The sequence below is a fragment of the Strix uralensis genome, chromosome 22, assembly GCF_047716275.1.
Source record: "Strix uralensis isolate ZFMK-TIS-50842 chromosome 22, bStrUra1, whole genome shotgun sequence".
NCBI classification, from domain to species: Eukaryota; Metazoa; Chordata; class Aves; order Strigiformes; family Strigidae; genus Strix; species Strix uralensis.
The window spans coordinates 10,334,088-10,349,901 of record NC_133993.1 but is presented as its reverse complement, the minus strand read 5'-3'; the positions used below and the strand labels follow the sequence as shown (position 1 = coordinate 10,349,901).

At 46.3% G+C, this 15,814-nt stretch overlaps 1 protein-coding gene across 8 annotated transcripts in view; it reads left to right on the top strand.

The window, feature by feature from the left end:
* The window catches only part of FBXL20 (F-box and leucine rich repeat protein 20), a 43,771-nt gene that overhangs the window by 8,060 nt on the left and 19,897 nt on the right, over positions 1–15,814 (top strand). For all 8 annotated transcript variants that reach the window (XM_074892076.1, XM_074892073.1, XM_074892072.1 and 5 more), the window contains one exon: positions 8,713–8,774. In XM_074892076.1, coding sequence (XP_074748177.1) covers positions 8,713–8,774 — 62 coding nt within the window. The remainder of the gene's footprint in view (positions 1–8,712; positions 8,775–15,814) is intronic.

Below are 15,814 nucleotides of genomic sequence, written 5' to 3'. Positions count from 1 at the left end.
AGCCTTTTCAACCAGGGTCTGTTGCACGCCGGTTTTGTACTGCTTAGTCACAGTTTGGTTTGAGCGGAGCCCTGGTCGTGGGCCCGGCTGGGCGAGGGCGCCGGTGGCTCGGCGCGTGGCAGGAGGGCGGCCGGTGGCTTCACCTCCCCAGCTGTCGAGGAGGCCGGAGCATCACGACTGCTGATGATGGAGCTTGTCACGGCAGCGGCTGTATTCGACAGCCATTTTCCTTGGAGACTTAACACAGATTAAGCTGGATGAGTTGTTTTTTTTTTTTTTTTAAAAAAAAAAAGTGCCTGTGTGGCTAAACCCTAGAAGGGAAATTCACCCGATCTGAACTGCTCGTGGATGTAAACAACTTCATGTCCTCCAAAGAGCCTTGTATTTCACTGCCACTTCTGTCTGACTTATCTCTGCAGTGTAATTTTTTCTTTGCCTCCAGTGAGGCAGCTCAGTCTGCTTAAACTCCTGCTTCCCTCGGATCTCGCGCTGCGGAGGGAGCACTTCAGAACTGGGACTCGATGCACGTTGGTTACGTTTCTGTTATTTGAGCCCTGTAACAGTAGTAGAATTTTTTTCCAAAATGAACACAACTAGAGGCAAGGTGTTAGTGTATATATATATTGACAGTGTTTGCAAGAAGTCACTTCAAAGCTTCGCTGAGCCTTTCTGAGGGAAATGCAGAACAAATTCCACATTTTTCTTGTTTTGTTTTATACACTCAGCTTTTTTGACTAGCCCGGAGTTGTGTGCTATGTGCTAGTTTGGCATGTGTCTTGTCTTGTTTCAGTGACTCTGTACTGGGCTTGTTCATCTCCTCCATATGGACCACAGCAGATAAGGGATGTAAATACTACCAGTAATACTCGATTTTTTGGGTGTGAGCCAGCAGCTGTATAGCTGAAGAACACCTCACAGGGCATCTCCGACTCGCCAGGATTTAAACTCTTTGAGTGAATTTGCACAGATGTTTCATTTCAGCACAGCAAAAGACTCTTTTATAGCTCTGAAGGTTAATCTCAAAGTGTCTTGATGATACAGATTGGGTGGGGATGTAAACTGACAAAATATGCCAGCTACGTATGTGATCCTTCGTTTGTGACTGTTGGTTCCCCACCTTTCCTAGCTTAAAAACAATTTCCAGAATGCATTATTTACTGTCTAATAATTGCAGTCTGGTTTCTGTCTTGGTTTTAATTGCTTAATTTCCTGTGGTTATAAGCAGTTATGGAGGGTCTGGCCAGCATTTGCTTGTGGACCAAGGATAGTGAGCTCTAGGTCTAAACAACAGCTAAAATACCATCCTTGGCACATGGTTACCTTTTCCTTTCGTAAGGCTGCTCGAAGAAGTTTGTCTTACACCATTTCTGTTACGCAAGTAAACAAGTTGCAGGATTTAAAAATTACAATATTTGCTAATATTTCACAAATTGTTGAGAGGGTATGCTTTTAAATTCTGTATTGCTTATTTTGCATGAATTGTACTGGGACATGAAACACTTCATTGGTTGTGTTTGTACTTTCAGAAATGTCCAGTTTTCGTTTCCTGCTGCCCACCTGTAAGAATGTGTCTCGGTTGGTTGGTTTTTGTGCTGAAAATGGATGTCCATCTTCTTTCTTTCCCTCCCTCAGCATCAACCTGACCATGTCCTCAGCCATGGCAGCGCACACGCTGCGTTTTGTTCGTGCTTCTTGGGCTGTTCCACGTTTTCGGTCTGCGTTCTCAAGGGGCTGGGTGTGCCGGACCCCTTGTTATTTTTACTTGAGCGAACATTAAGTGGATAACTGTGGGTCTCGGTGTAATGACTGATTCGAGTGCCGTTGCTGCCTTGTAGCCATGGATTCTGTAAAACTCCAAATAAGCTTCATCCCCTTTTCTCCATTGAGCTTTGAATTTTCTGCTTTAGAAGGAAAGTGTTTGAGTTCAAAGTCCGCATCTAGGCTAACGCTCTGCGCTCCGTTGTTGGCTTTGGCACTGACGCTTTTAAAGTTAAGCCCCGTGTGATTTTTATATATTTTTAAGACCAACCATCCCCCTCCCCGTGCTGATGCCAGATGCAGGCTCAGTTGAAAACCAGCTGTGTTTGTCGGCAGTGCGGTAAATCCTTCCACCCCAGCTGATGTATGCAGCAGCTGTATGACGCTGCTGGCTCGCTGGTGGTTAGCTTGCATCAAGCACTAACACGGACAATTACTTGATATCCTGTTAATGTTGATGATGGCGGGTTTCTTGTCCAGCTGAACGTACTACTCAAGTTCTTTAGCACTTTTCAGGACAATACAGGCCTTGAAGACCCCCGTCTCTGTGCGTGACCCCGTTCGTGTCCGGGTAAAAGAGCTCGGAGAGGGCTGCTGCTCCTTTCCTCCTCGGTGCCCGTAACAGTCACATCGAAAGCGAATGACTCCTTGTGATCAACCTTGAAACTTCATGCCAGTAAATTCCCTCGTGTTGGTTGACAGAGCGGGATTTTGGTGGCGCTGGGACGTACGTTGGTCAGTTCAGGTTCTGAAGTTCCAACATCTTGGAGTACGTGAGTGTTTGTGTATCTCAGAAATCCGCCTTAATTGTAGACCACCCGTGTTATGCTGCACATCAACTCTGTCCTTTTTCTGCTCCTCGTCTCTTCAGTGGGCAAAATTCCGTGGAGCAAAATGTTGGGAAAATTGATGATGTTTTTCAGTGTCTGCTGTCGTATAGGCAAGGCAGTCTGGTATGTCTTTATGTCTAAACAGCACTTTATTGAAAGAAGTCCCTGCTGCTGTTCTAGTGGAAAGTCTTTTGGTATGTCAGATGAGTAAACTGTTGTTCTCTTAAAAATGCAGCCAGTAACTTAAGAATTGCTTACAGAGGGTGGTTTTGAGCATTTAGGGTAATATAAAATAAATGTGCTTTGTATTCTGTACGTTAATATTCCTAATTACTTCCAGTAAACTCTAAATGTTGAAATAACTCATTTAGAAACTTCTCAAGTGTGTTTTTTCCAAACACAAAAAAGTGAAAAACAAAACTTTTGTTCCCTGTAGGAACACCCCTCCAGCCCTTCCCCAACAATAAAATCAAAACCATTGCCAGACGTGACATTTACAGGAAAGCATCACCCCTCCCTCTGCCAGCCCAGACCGCAGAGGAGCTCTGCAGCCCGGAGCCTGCGCGGAGCCGGGGTCCGCAGCAGCTCTGGTGGAGTTTTTCCAGCTCTCTGTGAGCAGGGAAAGGCAACTTTGTGCCAGTGTGTGTTTGGGGACTTTCTGTGGGACTGGGGGTGCAGGGAATGTAACTGTTCTGGAAGCAAAGATTTAAATTTTGCAGAAGCTGTTGAATAAACACTCTTCTCACTGGAAGAGCTTTTACTTGCTGCTGTGGAATAAGTCAGTCAACCTGATCTTGAGACCTCCATATTAAGACAGCAACTTTCTCAGATGCAAAGCTCTAAAATCCAGCGAAATGTATGTTGAGTGTGGATTTCCTGAGGGGAGCTGTCGGTGGTGGCTGTACCACCTTCTGCACTGGCATTTGCCAGTGACACACGTTTGTGCCGTGTGATCGGGAGCAGTTGCGCAGCCCATCCGTGAACACGGCAGCTGAATCAGTCCAGGATGCGGACACCTCGTTTACATGCTTAAATATTGACCATATCCCTTCACTCCGGGCAGGATGGGTAGCGTGGCACCAGGCCTGAAGGAGAGAACCAAGACGAGTCTCCGTGCTTGTGTGGCTTTTGAAGCTCAGTCCGCGACAACGCAAGACTTGCTCAGGGGCTAAATGAATGCCTGAAATAATGACACAATGCTCTACTTTATATTTGAACTCAAATAATGCATGCCTGCGAAGAGTTGCTTCACTTGCAGAGCTTGCATCAACTGTTGTTGACATCCCTCTTTGCATGTGTGATGAGGACAGTACATGTGTGGGGTTCTTGAGCAGGGACATAATTACACGCTGCCATCCCCTCCGCGCTCAGCTGCGCAGTGCTGTCACCTCGCTCCTGTGTTGATGGCATGCAGATGACCCAGTTCGGATGGCTCTGCCCTGTAATGAAGGGCTGACACGACCGATGCCTGAATAGCCACTCTGTCTTCTCCACTCAGTGCCTCACAGCAGATAAATCTGTTTATTAGCCCCGCACAGAGCACTCACAGACCGCTGCAGGCCTGTGCAACCGGATCAATTGAGCCACTTTGCAAAACTTTTAATATTCTGAAAGGCGAGGGAAGAATTATTAAAACAAATGGACAATTACATGTTGTGCTAAGTGACTTCAGTGTAAGGCTGCAAGAACTGTATCTTTTGATCGCTTCTGTCCATTTGTTTTCATAAACTTGCTCAGTTTGAATGCTTCTGGGTGACAGTGCGCTGGAGGGAAGCCCAGCAGTGCCCGTAAATACATCCTGGGCAGTACCAGATTTCTGTCTTCTGGGTTATAATCTCTGGGTGTTCAGTTACCGTGGGAGAGTACTTGAATTCAGGGGATAACTAGTGAGTTCCTGTGGATGACTGAAGGTTGGATGCTCCTTGTCCTCGCTGCTAGCTCCTCTGGCCATCTACTCTCAAAAACCCACGGCAGAACAGGCCCCTCTGGCTGTGCCCTTCGAATGCTGAATGCACCGGACTGTTCTAAACCGGGAGCCAAATAGTTACGATTCTCCTTTTACTGAATAGTAAATATAAACGGTGTATTAACATTTTAATTGGTTTGTGAGATAAAGGATTGATTTGTGGATTAAGTCCCCCTGGTTTGTCATTTCTCGCGAAGTTGGTGCTGACCACTGAGTCGCAGTTCGATGGATCCTGTTTCCTCGCCTGTTTGAGCCCCTGTTGGAAGAGGGGAAGTATTTCCACGTGCACCGCTGCTGAAGTGCGGCTAGGCAAAATCTCTCACGGATTGTAAAATGGCTTTCTGTGTGAAGTATAAAACTGCTAGCAGACACGTGCCCTGGAAAACTCGGCGGGTTCTGCCCGCTTTCTAGCTTTGGTAGGAGAGCTGGGCAGTACGATATTTGCAGGAAAATTAAATCATCTGAACAGCGCAGTGACCAAATCCTGCGCGTGCTCTGGCACTGCACAGCTCCAGCTGCCCAGGCAGCAAAGCCATCGCTGCCACTAGCTGTAGATGTTGCTCTGAAGACCAGTAAGAGATTTATAATAAAATGACTAGGAAATGCAGCACTCTCTATAATAGACTTTGTCCAGCTCTGGTGGTTTGACAGGACGTGTTTTCCTTCACCTTGCAGCAGATTATAGCAACCTGTACTAATTTAATTCAAGTTTTGCACTCTAGTATCTGCTTCCGTGGTGTTTGTTCCAGATTTATCCCTTCTGTTCTAGCTAGGAGAGGCTGTTTCAAGAGAGTAGTGCACTGCTGGTCTGCCTTCGTCTTGATGGGTGGAAGAGCAAGAGGAGTTTCATCCTCTTCCATCCCTTGTGTGTAAGGGATGTGGCTTCACGCAGCAGTAAACTCGATGCTTTGTGGAATGCTCTCTATTTTACACAGACTGCAAAATTTAGATGCAGGAAAGATAGGTTTTTCTATATCCTGTCAAGAATAACTTATTCTACTGAATAACACCTGGTAGTAAAGGATATTAAGAGAGATGTTAGGAAAAGCAAACTCGGGTCACTTTTTTTTTTTTTTTTTTTTTTTAATCCCCAGAAGAAATTTCAAAAGCCTGGAAGTCTAGAATAGCCTCTAACATTTTTTCAGACTAGTTTTATTCTTGTATGGACTTGCCAGAAGGTCAGAATGTCCATTGGTATATTTAACTAGCTATACGTGCTGCCGTGACTTAGCAATATATCCCAATTCCAGCCTGTTTTCACCCAGCCTCTGTCATCTGAGCACCCAGTTTTGAAGGAAGGCTTGAGAAAATAGGTCTGGTGATGTACCCTGGCACTTCCCAGCCTTCCAGTGGAGGGACAATTCCAGAGCCGAGGTCCTCCCACTGAGCACATCCTGCCTCGGCCCTGTCACGTTTAAGTCCAAGGACTTTTTTAGTAAGACAAAAACCAAATGTTTCTCCAGTATAGTACTGGTCAAAGGGTAACTTCTACAGAAAAACAATTTAAGGCTTTGATTTGCACTGGAATCAAGATGAGCTTTTTCTGCTGCGCAATGTAACGGGCAGAAGTCGAGAAGTTACCTGTGTTTGCACAAAGCTGTCTGTCCTTGCTGTCATGCCTTGGCTAACAGCAGGCAGTGGCTGTTGCCTGCATTCTCACGGTAACATTTGAATTCAGACAAAGCCTTGTTGCCAGTACAGATGAGACGGAGAAGGCTGGCTGGCTGCTTCTGGAATCTCTATTTTAATACTTCCTGCCCCTTGCCTGTTCTCTTCGAGTCTGGTTCCTTTTCGGAAGTCTCCTACTGCTATCTGATTTGCTCCTTTAATTTCTCTCACCCTTTTTTGTGAGGGGGGTGGAGGGTGCTGGTTCAAAGATTCCGGCCTGGACAACAGTGGGAGAGAGGACAGGGCTGCCCGTTCACTATTGTTCTTGAGACTATGATTTTTCTTCCCTCAGTTATGTTTTCCCATGAATAATTCCTCTGCATTTGTCCTTCATTAGAGCTTTCTCCAGAATTTCCTTAATTTCCCAGCTCGTCAGCTAAGCTGTCTGATGAGATGATCCAGTCCCAGAATGCACACACGCGTTAGCTCCCTCCACGGCCTCGCAGTCTGTCCTGCCCGCGGCGGCGCTCCGCAGTTATCTGCCAGGCGTCAGATCGCGTTCGTGACCGAGTCTGAGCGCGGTCCCCGACTTGAGGAGATGCTCTTCTGCCCTAGTCTCTGAGGGAACAGACTTCACAGAATTTGTGTTAGCTGGGGAGATGGCAAAACTTCCATTTTAATTATCTGCAAAATGGGCTGAGTAGTTGCCTGTCTAGTGGACCATTTAGGACTTGCTAACTTGTGATATCTTCTGGTGGGAAGTGATAAAAGCGTCTGTGGGGGGAAAACAACACTTCTCTTCTGTGTGACATTTTGGGAGAGAATGCTGGAGAGTTCGTGTCCCACTTCAGCATCATGCTTCAGTATCTTGAGATTATTAAAAAGCAAACTGTGGTTTAGAAGCACAGCTTTTAAGTTTGACTGCCTCTAAAAGCACTGGGTTTTGTGGTCCCTTGCAGTGGTGGCATTATTCTGTTGTCACTTTGTTATCGCTGGTTGGAGCATGTTAAAAAGCTGCTTGGCGGCAGCACGTTCGCTCTTCACGTTAAGCTGTGATGGTTTCTTTGGTAGGTGGTGGGGTTGGATTGCTGCTCAGGTACCGAATACTTGCTGCTTGGAGAAGCTGTTGTCGTCTCTCTGAGGCCTGACGTACAGCTTCGTAAGCCACTAAGATCTTACTTTCCTTTTTTAACTCTTAATCTGATCCTCTGCCACTTAAGTGACCCAGCTGATGCTGGTTTTATTTGCTTTGCATCCATACAGCTAAATTGATTCAGACCACTTAACCAACTGATTAGAATCAGCTTTTTCAGACTGTAATTTCAGCAGCAGTTTTTACCAGGTGTGTAGCTCAGGAGGATCAGCTCTTAGTCGTTCCAGAGGTTAAAGAGAAATTTTATTAATGAAATTAAAGCTCATTCTCATTGTTCCCTGCTTTGCTTTTGGAAATGTTGAGGCATGCTTCTAAACGGAATGAGACATCCCTGCTCAGCAGTCTTAGTTCCCAGAGCACTCTAATCATTCCTCCCACAGGCATAAGTGTGTGGAGGTTGTTTGTTTATTTTTTTCACCATGGCAAGACAATACCGAGTCTTAAATATATGTAGATACTTCTCAAGAAACACATGAGTCTTTGCTCTCTGTTTTTCTTAGGACTCATTTGGAAAGAGAAGTTTCATTCTTAGAGCTAGTGAGATTGTTTTAACTGGTCTAAAAGTCCATTTCAGATCTGTAAATTGTTGGCCACTATGCTGATGCTTTTTGCACGGGATACAGCAAACAGCTCTGGCTTCATTGCCTTGGAAGAACACAGCGTTTTCCCAGAACCATCTCTCTCCTGATGCAGCACCAAAGATGATGATTCCCTTTAAGCCAAGAAAATACCGTTTGCCCCCAAGCTCCTCAAGTCTGCCCTCAAACGATTTGCAGCGAGAACGATGCGGGCCCTGTAACAGTTTTTTGTTAGGCTCCCGTTCGCCCGTCTGCAGCCTTTTCTGTTACTGAAGCCAGTCCTGCTCTGCCTGCGTCGTCAACCTCCATTTGTTGGATGTTGGGGCTGCTTAATCACTCCTGTCAGAGCCCTTCCCTCCAACCCCTTTGCCATATGGTTCTTTGCTGCGTAGTTACACTTCACGGCTTTAAAGCGCCCGTGCTGTGGTGCACCTTCACAGAGCCGGGGCACAGATGGAAGCCCCTAGTAATGCTGTAGGTGACACCTTCTAGAGTCAGTGCCAGCCGACAGGTACGCCCTAATTATCATTTGCTTGAATAGATAAATTTTAAAAATCTCAGTTTATATTTAATCTATCAATCCACAGAGCATTCTTGGACCATTTTTAAGCTGTACTGGATGTAATATTCTACCCAACTGTGGTCCAATCCTGCAGTTTGAAAGCTTGAGCGCAAAGTTTATCTTTTGAGAATTTATTGGGCCAGATGTCTCTCTTGAAATGGCCTCGTTAACCAACAACTTCTTCCCTAGAGTAAAGTAGATTTTGTTCCCTTAATGAAAATATATGGCTAAATTGTTTAAATTGTTTTTGTTTACAGATGTTCTCAAACAACGATGAAGCTGTGATCAACAAAAAACTTCCAAAAGAGCTGCTGCTTCGGTAAGCCTTCTTTCAGTTTATAAGCCTGGAGACTGTGGGGTGTGTTGTTATTTGCAGCCAGTAGCTGATTTTGTTGGTGTGCTCATAAATCGTGAGCTTGGACTGGGTCGCTTACAAAGCCCTAGCCAAACAGAAGCAGATCAGAGGTCTGCATCAGCAGCCGTTTGGGCTAAATATTATTAGGTTTTGTTTTTCAAACTGCTAAATTAATTTGCTGGTTGCCTGTTTTGTAGAGGGAAGAACTATAGGGCTAAACAAATCCTTAATGAAAATAAATGGTAAGTATGGGCTGACGTGTAGAACGGGATTCTGCCTCTCTCTAAAGCGTTCCATTTTAAAAAAGGGTTCCTCTGCTCCGGTTACGCTCGAGCAGACTTTGTCCTGTTCCTCGTCAATAAGAGACAGATGTTCAGCACCTGGCAGGACGGTCCTGTTGGCAAAGATGGAACAGATCAGACTTTGTGGATCTCAGTAGCTAACTCTGCCCTCTCGCTCTGCTGCCCTTCTGCACGCACACACGTCTGGACCTTTGGAAGTTTGCCTTCCCCGGCGCGCGGTGGCGTGTGGGGTTGTACCTCAGTCGTCACAGTTTGGCGTCTTGAAGCAAAGTTGTGTTCATCAGTGCTTTAAGCTGAGATGCTACACTGTAAATGGTGAAGGCAATTGCAGGTGGCAGCTTGAATTATTAACACGAACAAAATTCTTATGCTGCAAGGAACGGTACTACTGTCAACACTCAGTGGCAATAAAAAGTCTGGGGAGAGGAGCTCTGACACAGGAAGCTGCTTCTAGCTCACTTGTGAGATAAAATGAATGGAAAACCAGCCTGACTATCTTTTCTTTTGACTGCACTGCCTCCTCTGTTCTCTGTAATGGTATCTCCAATCTGATTCAGTTTCTTTTATTCCAGTATTATTCAGCCAAAAGGGAGATGTATGGCTTCTAGAGCCCTCCCTGCTCCCAATGTGGGTATTTGGGTTTTGAGCCCGGTACACAGGCAGATGATTGTCCGTGCTGTACAGAGACTGCTGTGTAAAAACCAGCCGTACCTGGAAGAGACAAGCAAGCTGTGGGAGGAGCAGGATGGAGTAACAAATACCATCGGATGCCCTAGCCCAGACAAGTGTGCACAGTTTTTTGCAGGTGACAGTTGTCTTCACTCTGCACTTGCCCTGAACTGTTGGTATGGATGTGTTGCAGCAAAAGGGGAATTTGAAGAGTGAGAAAAATGTCCCTCTGGATTTTCTGAGTGGGGGATTCTTTTTCTGATGGGAGCAAGTAGGTGCTGGTACTGCAGATGCAACAAAACCAGGATTCACCCTTGTGGTAAGGTGACGAGACTCAGGTAGCTGGGGACAGGTTGTGAAGAGCACTGACATGTGAGGCAAGGCGTTCGTGTGGCATAGGGAAAGCAGGGAATCTGGTAGGGAGAGAAAGGTAGGGGGTGGAATTTAACTGAGATTTTGCATGGACTTTGGGGAAGGAGGTGTGTGGTCACTGGGCTCCCAAGGAGCAGGACCTTGGCTAGAGCTTTGGGTGAGCTTTTTGGTAGATCAGTCAAAGTGGAATGATCCTGAGTGGGACCAGTAAGCACATCTTGGTCTGTAGGAGGTAGCTGGTGTTGAGGGACGTTACTAGACAGTTGGAGAAGGATTTGTGGTAAGTAGAAGGGAAGGTCCTGCACCAAGCAGGGAATTTTGGCAGTACAGGCCACAGTGCGGCTGAGTTCTCAGACAGACGCACGCTTCTGCCCTGCAGAAATGTTTCTGTCTTTTGTCTCTTGATATCACTAATCATCCTAACCTGCTGTAGAACAGAGCAAGTGTTGAGGGTTGTGTGGAACCTAGGAGAAATCGGGAGACTGAGTTTATAAATGTTAAAAGTTCATAAGTAATGGTTTTGAGAGTTGGAATTCACTGTTAGCATACTGCGAAAATTAATTAGTGTGGATTGACAGTGCAGCCTTTGAAAGAGAAACTTGGATGCGTTTATCTGCAGGAATCTCCTGTAAATGAGTGTCACTGTCTACAAGACAAAGACTTATGTGTTGAAGCAGTGCTACTGTGTAAAGTCTTGTTCTCTGGTTTGTTCATTCTGCAGATGGCATTGATGTCTCATGTATGTGGTTGCAAAGTGGAAAGCTGCACTTGAGCAAAATAAAGAGTAGGAGGATATAAAAGGGGTGAACAGCAGCCTTTGTCACACCCCAAGATACAGAAATGTGCAACTCCAGTAATGCTTTTGTCTGGGAGGATGGGGTGGAGGTGTAAAGTGCTCTGGAGGCTGCCCTCAGAAATCTCTCCTACAAACGTGTCCGTGATTCAGCTGTGCCGTCACGTTCTGCCCTGCCAGCGTGCTGATGTTTCTCCTGCGTTCACCCGCGAGCAGGACTCTGAGCAAAGCTGTCCTGCAGCACGTGGGTAGAGAGATCAGCCGATGGGTCACAAAGCCTTGTCCTGATACTGCCCTACCTGCTTCAGCTTTGTCTCCTGCCAGCTGCGTTTCTAGGAGCTTACGCCTTTATACATGAATACACCTTTACAAAATGAGCCAAACCAGCTAAAAGTGGAGTTGTGTTCACCGCCCTCGTTCCTTTGCTTGCCCCCAGCTCCTCTTCAGACAGCATCTGAACGGTGAATTCGTGGTCTGCGGCGGCCCTGGCCACGGTTGTTTCCCCAGAGGGGCATTGTGTCCCTCTTTCCCTGTGCTGGCATTAGCGACGCCCCGTTGAAAAGGTGCATTCATTCTCCCAGGGCTGCCTGCCAGTCGCTGTTTGCCTGCAAACCAAACCCCAACCGCCAGCCTGGATTTTCTGGGGCAGTGGTGGTCTCTGCTGGTTTCCCGCAGAAGGTTTACTCTCAGCGTGACGTGGGGCTGCTGAACAGCTTACGCTCGGCGGGGTGGAGGGGACCGGGGGGCGGGAGTTCGTCTTTTCCTTATTGGTTCACGGGCAGGTCAAGCAGTTTTCAATTCTCTCCTGGCGTAAGCAGCTTTTACTCCATGCCACCTCCTGCTGCCTGCTAGCCCGTTTTCAGCACACCCAGTCACTGGCACTGGCTTTGCCATCTGACCTTCAAGCCCCACGTTGACTTATTCCTCAGGAGCTTGAGTTCTGCTCGGGACAAGGAAGCAACGGAGCGTGGGGGGGACCGGTGAGTTGGCAGCCAAGTTGTCGTTTCTCTCCTCCTGGCCAGCCCGTCGGCATAAAATGGGTACGGAGCAAAATTTCACTTGATTGGGGGGTCACTGACATAAATTGGTGTTGATAATTTTAGAAGGCTAAAGGTCTAAGCTAGCTCACCTCAAAGCCTGCAGCATCCAGGGATTACATTAGTCTTGACCCTAATCTAATTAGAGTGGCAGTGGGAAAGTGAGGAGTCCTAGAAAACCCTGAGCGGATTAAGAGGTTGAAACCTGAAAAATGCTTTAACCTCCCTGTGTTTCGTTAAATTCTCCAGTGCTGAACTGCTCAGGCGAACTCCTGAACGCGGGGAGTTACTCTGCAGTGGAACAATTTAACCTGCTGCAACACCAGACTTGTTTTAATTCCTGTTTGGAATGCTCAGTCTGCCTTCACCTGTGATTGCTGTTTGATGATAAAGTTATTGCTGTGGATTATTTTCTTACTGTCAGCCCTGAAGAGTAAAAAGACCAATGTAAGAGCACAGCAGTCAGCTGGGAGCAAAACAGAAATCCTGTGTGTTGGATGTAAAAATAAACATCCCAGCTATGTGCCTTTTGATCTATTAAGGGAGAGTTGGGAAAACCATTATTCAAGTAGTACTGTTCAGTCTGCTGCTACTTTTCTCTGCTTTCTTTCACCAGATAAACTGAACCTGACCAGAGCAGCAGATATTTTCTAAGGGTTTGGTGCTTTGGAACAATCCCAGGGGGATGACCACTCTCTCGTGCTCCTCTATTACTGACAGGGGGTCTGTGGCTGGATAGCCAAGTTGCATCCAAATTACCCGACACCCCAGTATGTCTTCATTGTCACGTCCATAGGGTATTAGCAGGAATGCGTATTATTCCAAGTGAACATATAGATTACCTTGGCTTTATTTTATGTTGTGCAGATTTCTGAAAAGAGACCCAGCCTTTATGACCCGTACTGTGCTCCTGTTGGAAGATGACAACTGCTCAATCATTGCTGAGCCACGTGAGCAGCTTGTTTGTGGTTTTTTGGGTCAGGTTGTTGGGTGGTTTTTTCAAATGTTCCCCAGCAGCTCCTTGGAGAAAGAAAAAGCCCGTTCTCAGGGCTGCATTAGAAAAATTAGCTTGGGTCATTGTGCCTGCAAGACTTTAACTGTGCTCCTGCTGTTCTCTCCAGCTCATGTGAAGGGTTGTAGTTGGAGCCAATTCTGCAGTGACCAAAACGCGCAGCAGAGTAGTGACTGCTGCCCAGACAGTCCGATTGTGCTGAGTCATTGGATAATATTCCTGAACAAATGCAAGAGCAGTTCAGAAAACACTAAAAAAATGCTCTTAAGCTTTTCGGAGCCAAAGTCTCCAAATTAGACAAGGGAGCTCCTGGCGACGCTCAGCAGCGTTAACCTCGGAGGTGAGAGGGACAAGAGTTCTGCTGTGTTGACATCCCTTTTACTGTGTGGGTAGACTGGGAAGGGAGGAGCAGGAAGTAGAAAAGAATTTGGCCAAGACCTAATAACCCTGACAGAGGGATGAGATGGTTATTAATAGCCTGGGATTTCCATGGAGAAAGCAATTTTAATGAAAATATAGAAAGCTCGTGTAGTTATCGACCTAGCCGCTGTTCCCATGGAGTTTGATAATTTTTTGCTCCTACGATGGGAATCTAGGGTGAAAGTAGGAATTTTCTCTGGCTTCTATCATTCCCCAGGCTTTCCCTGTATTGTTGTACGTGGACATCGTGCTAAATAAATCCTCAGTGCTCACATACATGCGCGAATAAATGACATTTAATTCATGGGGAAGACTTGGCTGTAAGGAGTGATAGGGAACCGCTTCAGAAACCCAGAAGTGGGTTCCCAGAACAGCCTTACAGGAAAGTGCATGTTAACTCTCTTCCCACCCTTCTTAACTGCCTGTCACTGGACGGTTTGTCTCATGATGGGATGTGTAAGGAGCAGATGAGATGTATCTTGAACCAAGCTCCTCGAATCCGAGTGTCTTTGGGCAGTGTAGAAACCCAGGAGAGCGTGTGGCTCTTTGTTCTGCCAGATCCTGACTTAACATTTGACTGTTGAGCTACATGATACCTGTGAGCACCTGTGTTTTGATAAATAATTTGCATTCATCCTCCATCAGTAACATTCTTTCCTCTTCCACCAACATTGATATTTCTAAAGTGCTTTTTATATTTATATACCCGCTGGTCAAGGAAGCTTGATCATGGAATTGTTGTATCATAGGGGATCATCTCAGCCTTGCTTGTGTCTTTTCCTCAAATTTGAAGCTCCAGGGTTTGCTATTTCTATGTAGCAACATACAAATACACGGGGGTGTGTGAGGGTGTGTGGCACATACTAACACACGTACAGAACTCGGTGTCGGTAGCAGAAGCCTGGATAACCCCTCGTCGTTTATCTCTGGGACAAAGTGCAGTTTATCTGTGATGCACACCATGTTTGTTCACTGTTCTCAGCACCTCTTCCCCCAGCTTTATCGGTATCTGTGCTGTTTATTCAAATATATTCTTTGTACTTCTCTGGGAAGATGAGTACATCGTACAGCTTGGTTGGTTTTATATGAGAGTTTAGTAATGCATTGGTGCAGGGTGTTTGTCAAGTTTCTAAGTCACACAAGAAGAACATGCTGCCAGCAACGTCATCTCGTTTCTGAGTCTCTCCTAGCACAGGCAGGTCTGCTGAGAATACAGGAAAGCTTTTGTGTGCCCCCCTCCAAGCACAGAGCTTGTGGGGAGATGACTCAGGTGTTGCAGGTACCCCGACGATCGCTGATCTGGGTGGACACTGTTCTCTTGGGGAAGTCTGGAGATTTTTGGAGCAGCGGAGTTGTGTTTGTTCTCAGAATTTCTCCTGGACAGCCAGGCTTTATCTGACAAGAGTATTTTATGAAATGGTGTATAGCACTGGAACAAAATTGCTTGCCCCATACCTTTAACACTTGCATCTGAGAACATTTGCCTTCTCTTTCTGGTGGTCCTCAAGTTTAAAATATTCAAGCACATGTGCAAGTGTTTTCTTGTAGTCAAACACTTGTATTATCTTTGTAAAAACACTTCATAGTATAATTACAATCAAAGAGACTGAGACCTTACTATTTTTTTACAGTCCGCTTGACCTTCTCTGTGTAGTGGCATATGATTGCTTGAATAACCATAAATGGTGAAATGATGATACTGGTACATTGGTACAGATTTGGGAGCTTTAAATGGGCTTGGTGCTTCCTGCATTCACAGGCAGGGGTGTGTATGCCCGAGATAAAAGCGTGGATGTCTCAGCCCAGTATAGCATTGCAAAGTATTACTGTCTAATTCCTTTATCCCAGTAAATAGGACAGCAACACCAAGGTGTTGGCCTGAACACTTGGGTGTGCCCTGGCAGAGGAATGACATACCACAGAGGAGTGACCGCATCAGCTTAATCCTGCAGGCGTCTCTCCTAGACACCGTCCCGACCCCGTCAGCCAGGCCGGCCGGCCGCGCGAGCCGCTTTGCAGCGTTGCAGAGCAAAATACTCCTCCTGCCTCCGCGTTAACGTGGCCGTGCGCCTGGCAGAGCTGTGTGAAAAATAGGAAATAATCCACGCGCTGGAATCAGGCTGTCGCGCTGGTTTGATTTATTATCTGTTAATGATGACGCTGCCCGCTTCGGGAGAGCCGTTGCTAAAGATGTTTGTGTTGAACAGAGGTGCTGGGCGCAGCGATGCTGCTGGGCCGAGTAGAGAACAGCCCGACGTGACTGTTCTGCCGTGTCCTGACTTAACGTTTGACTGTTCAGCTACACAATATGTCTGTTTTGAGAAATAATCATTCGTTTTACTGGCGGTAAATACTACAAGGTGTGAGATTAATATTTCGCCGTGGCTCAGTGTCCGTGT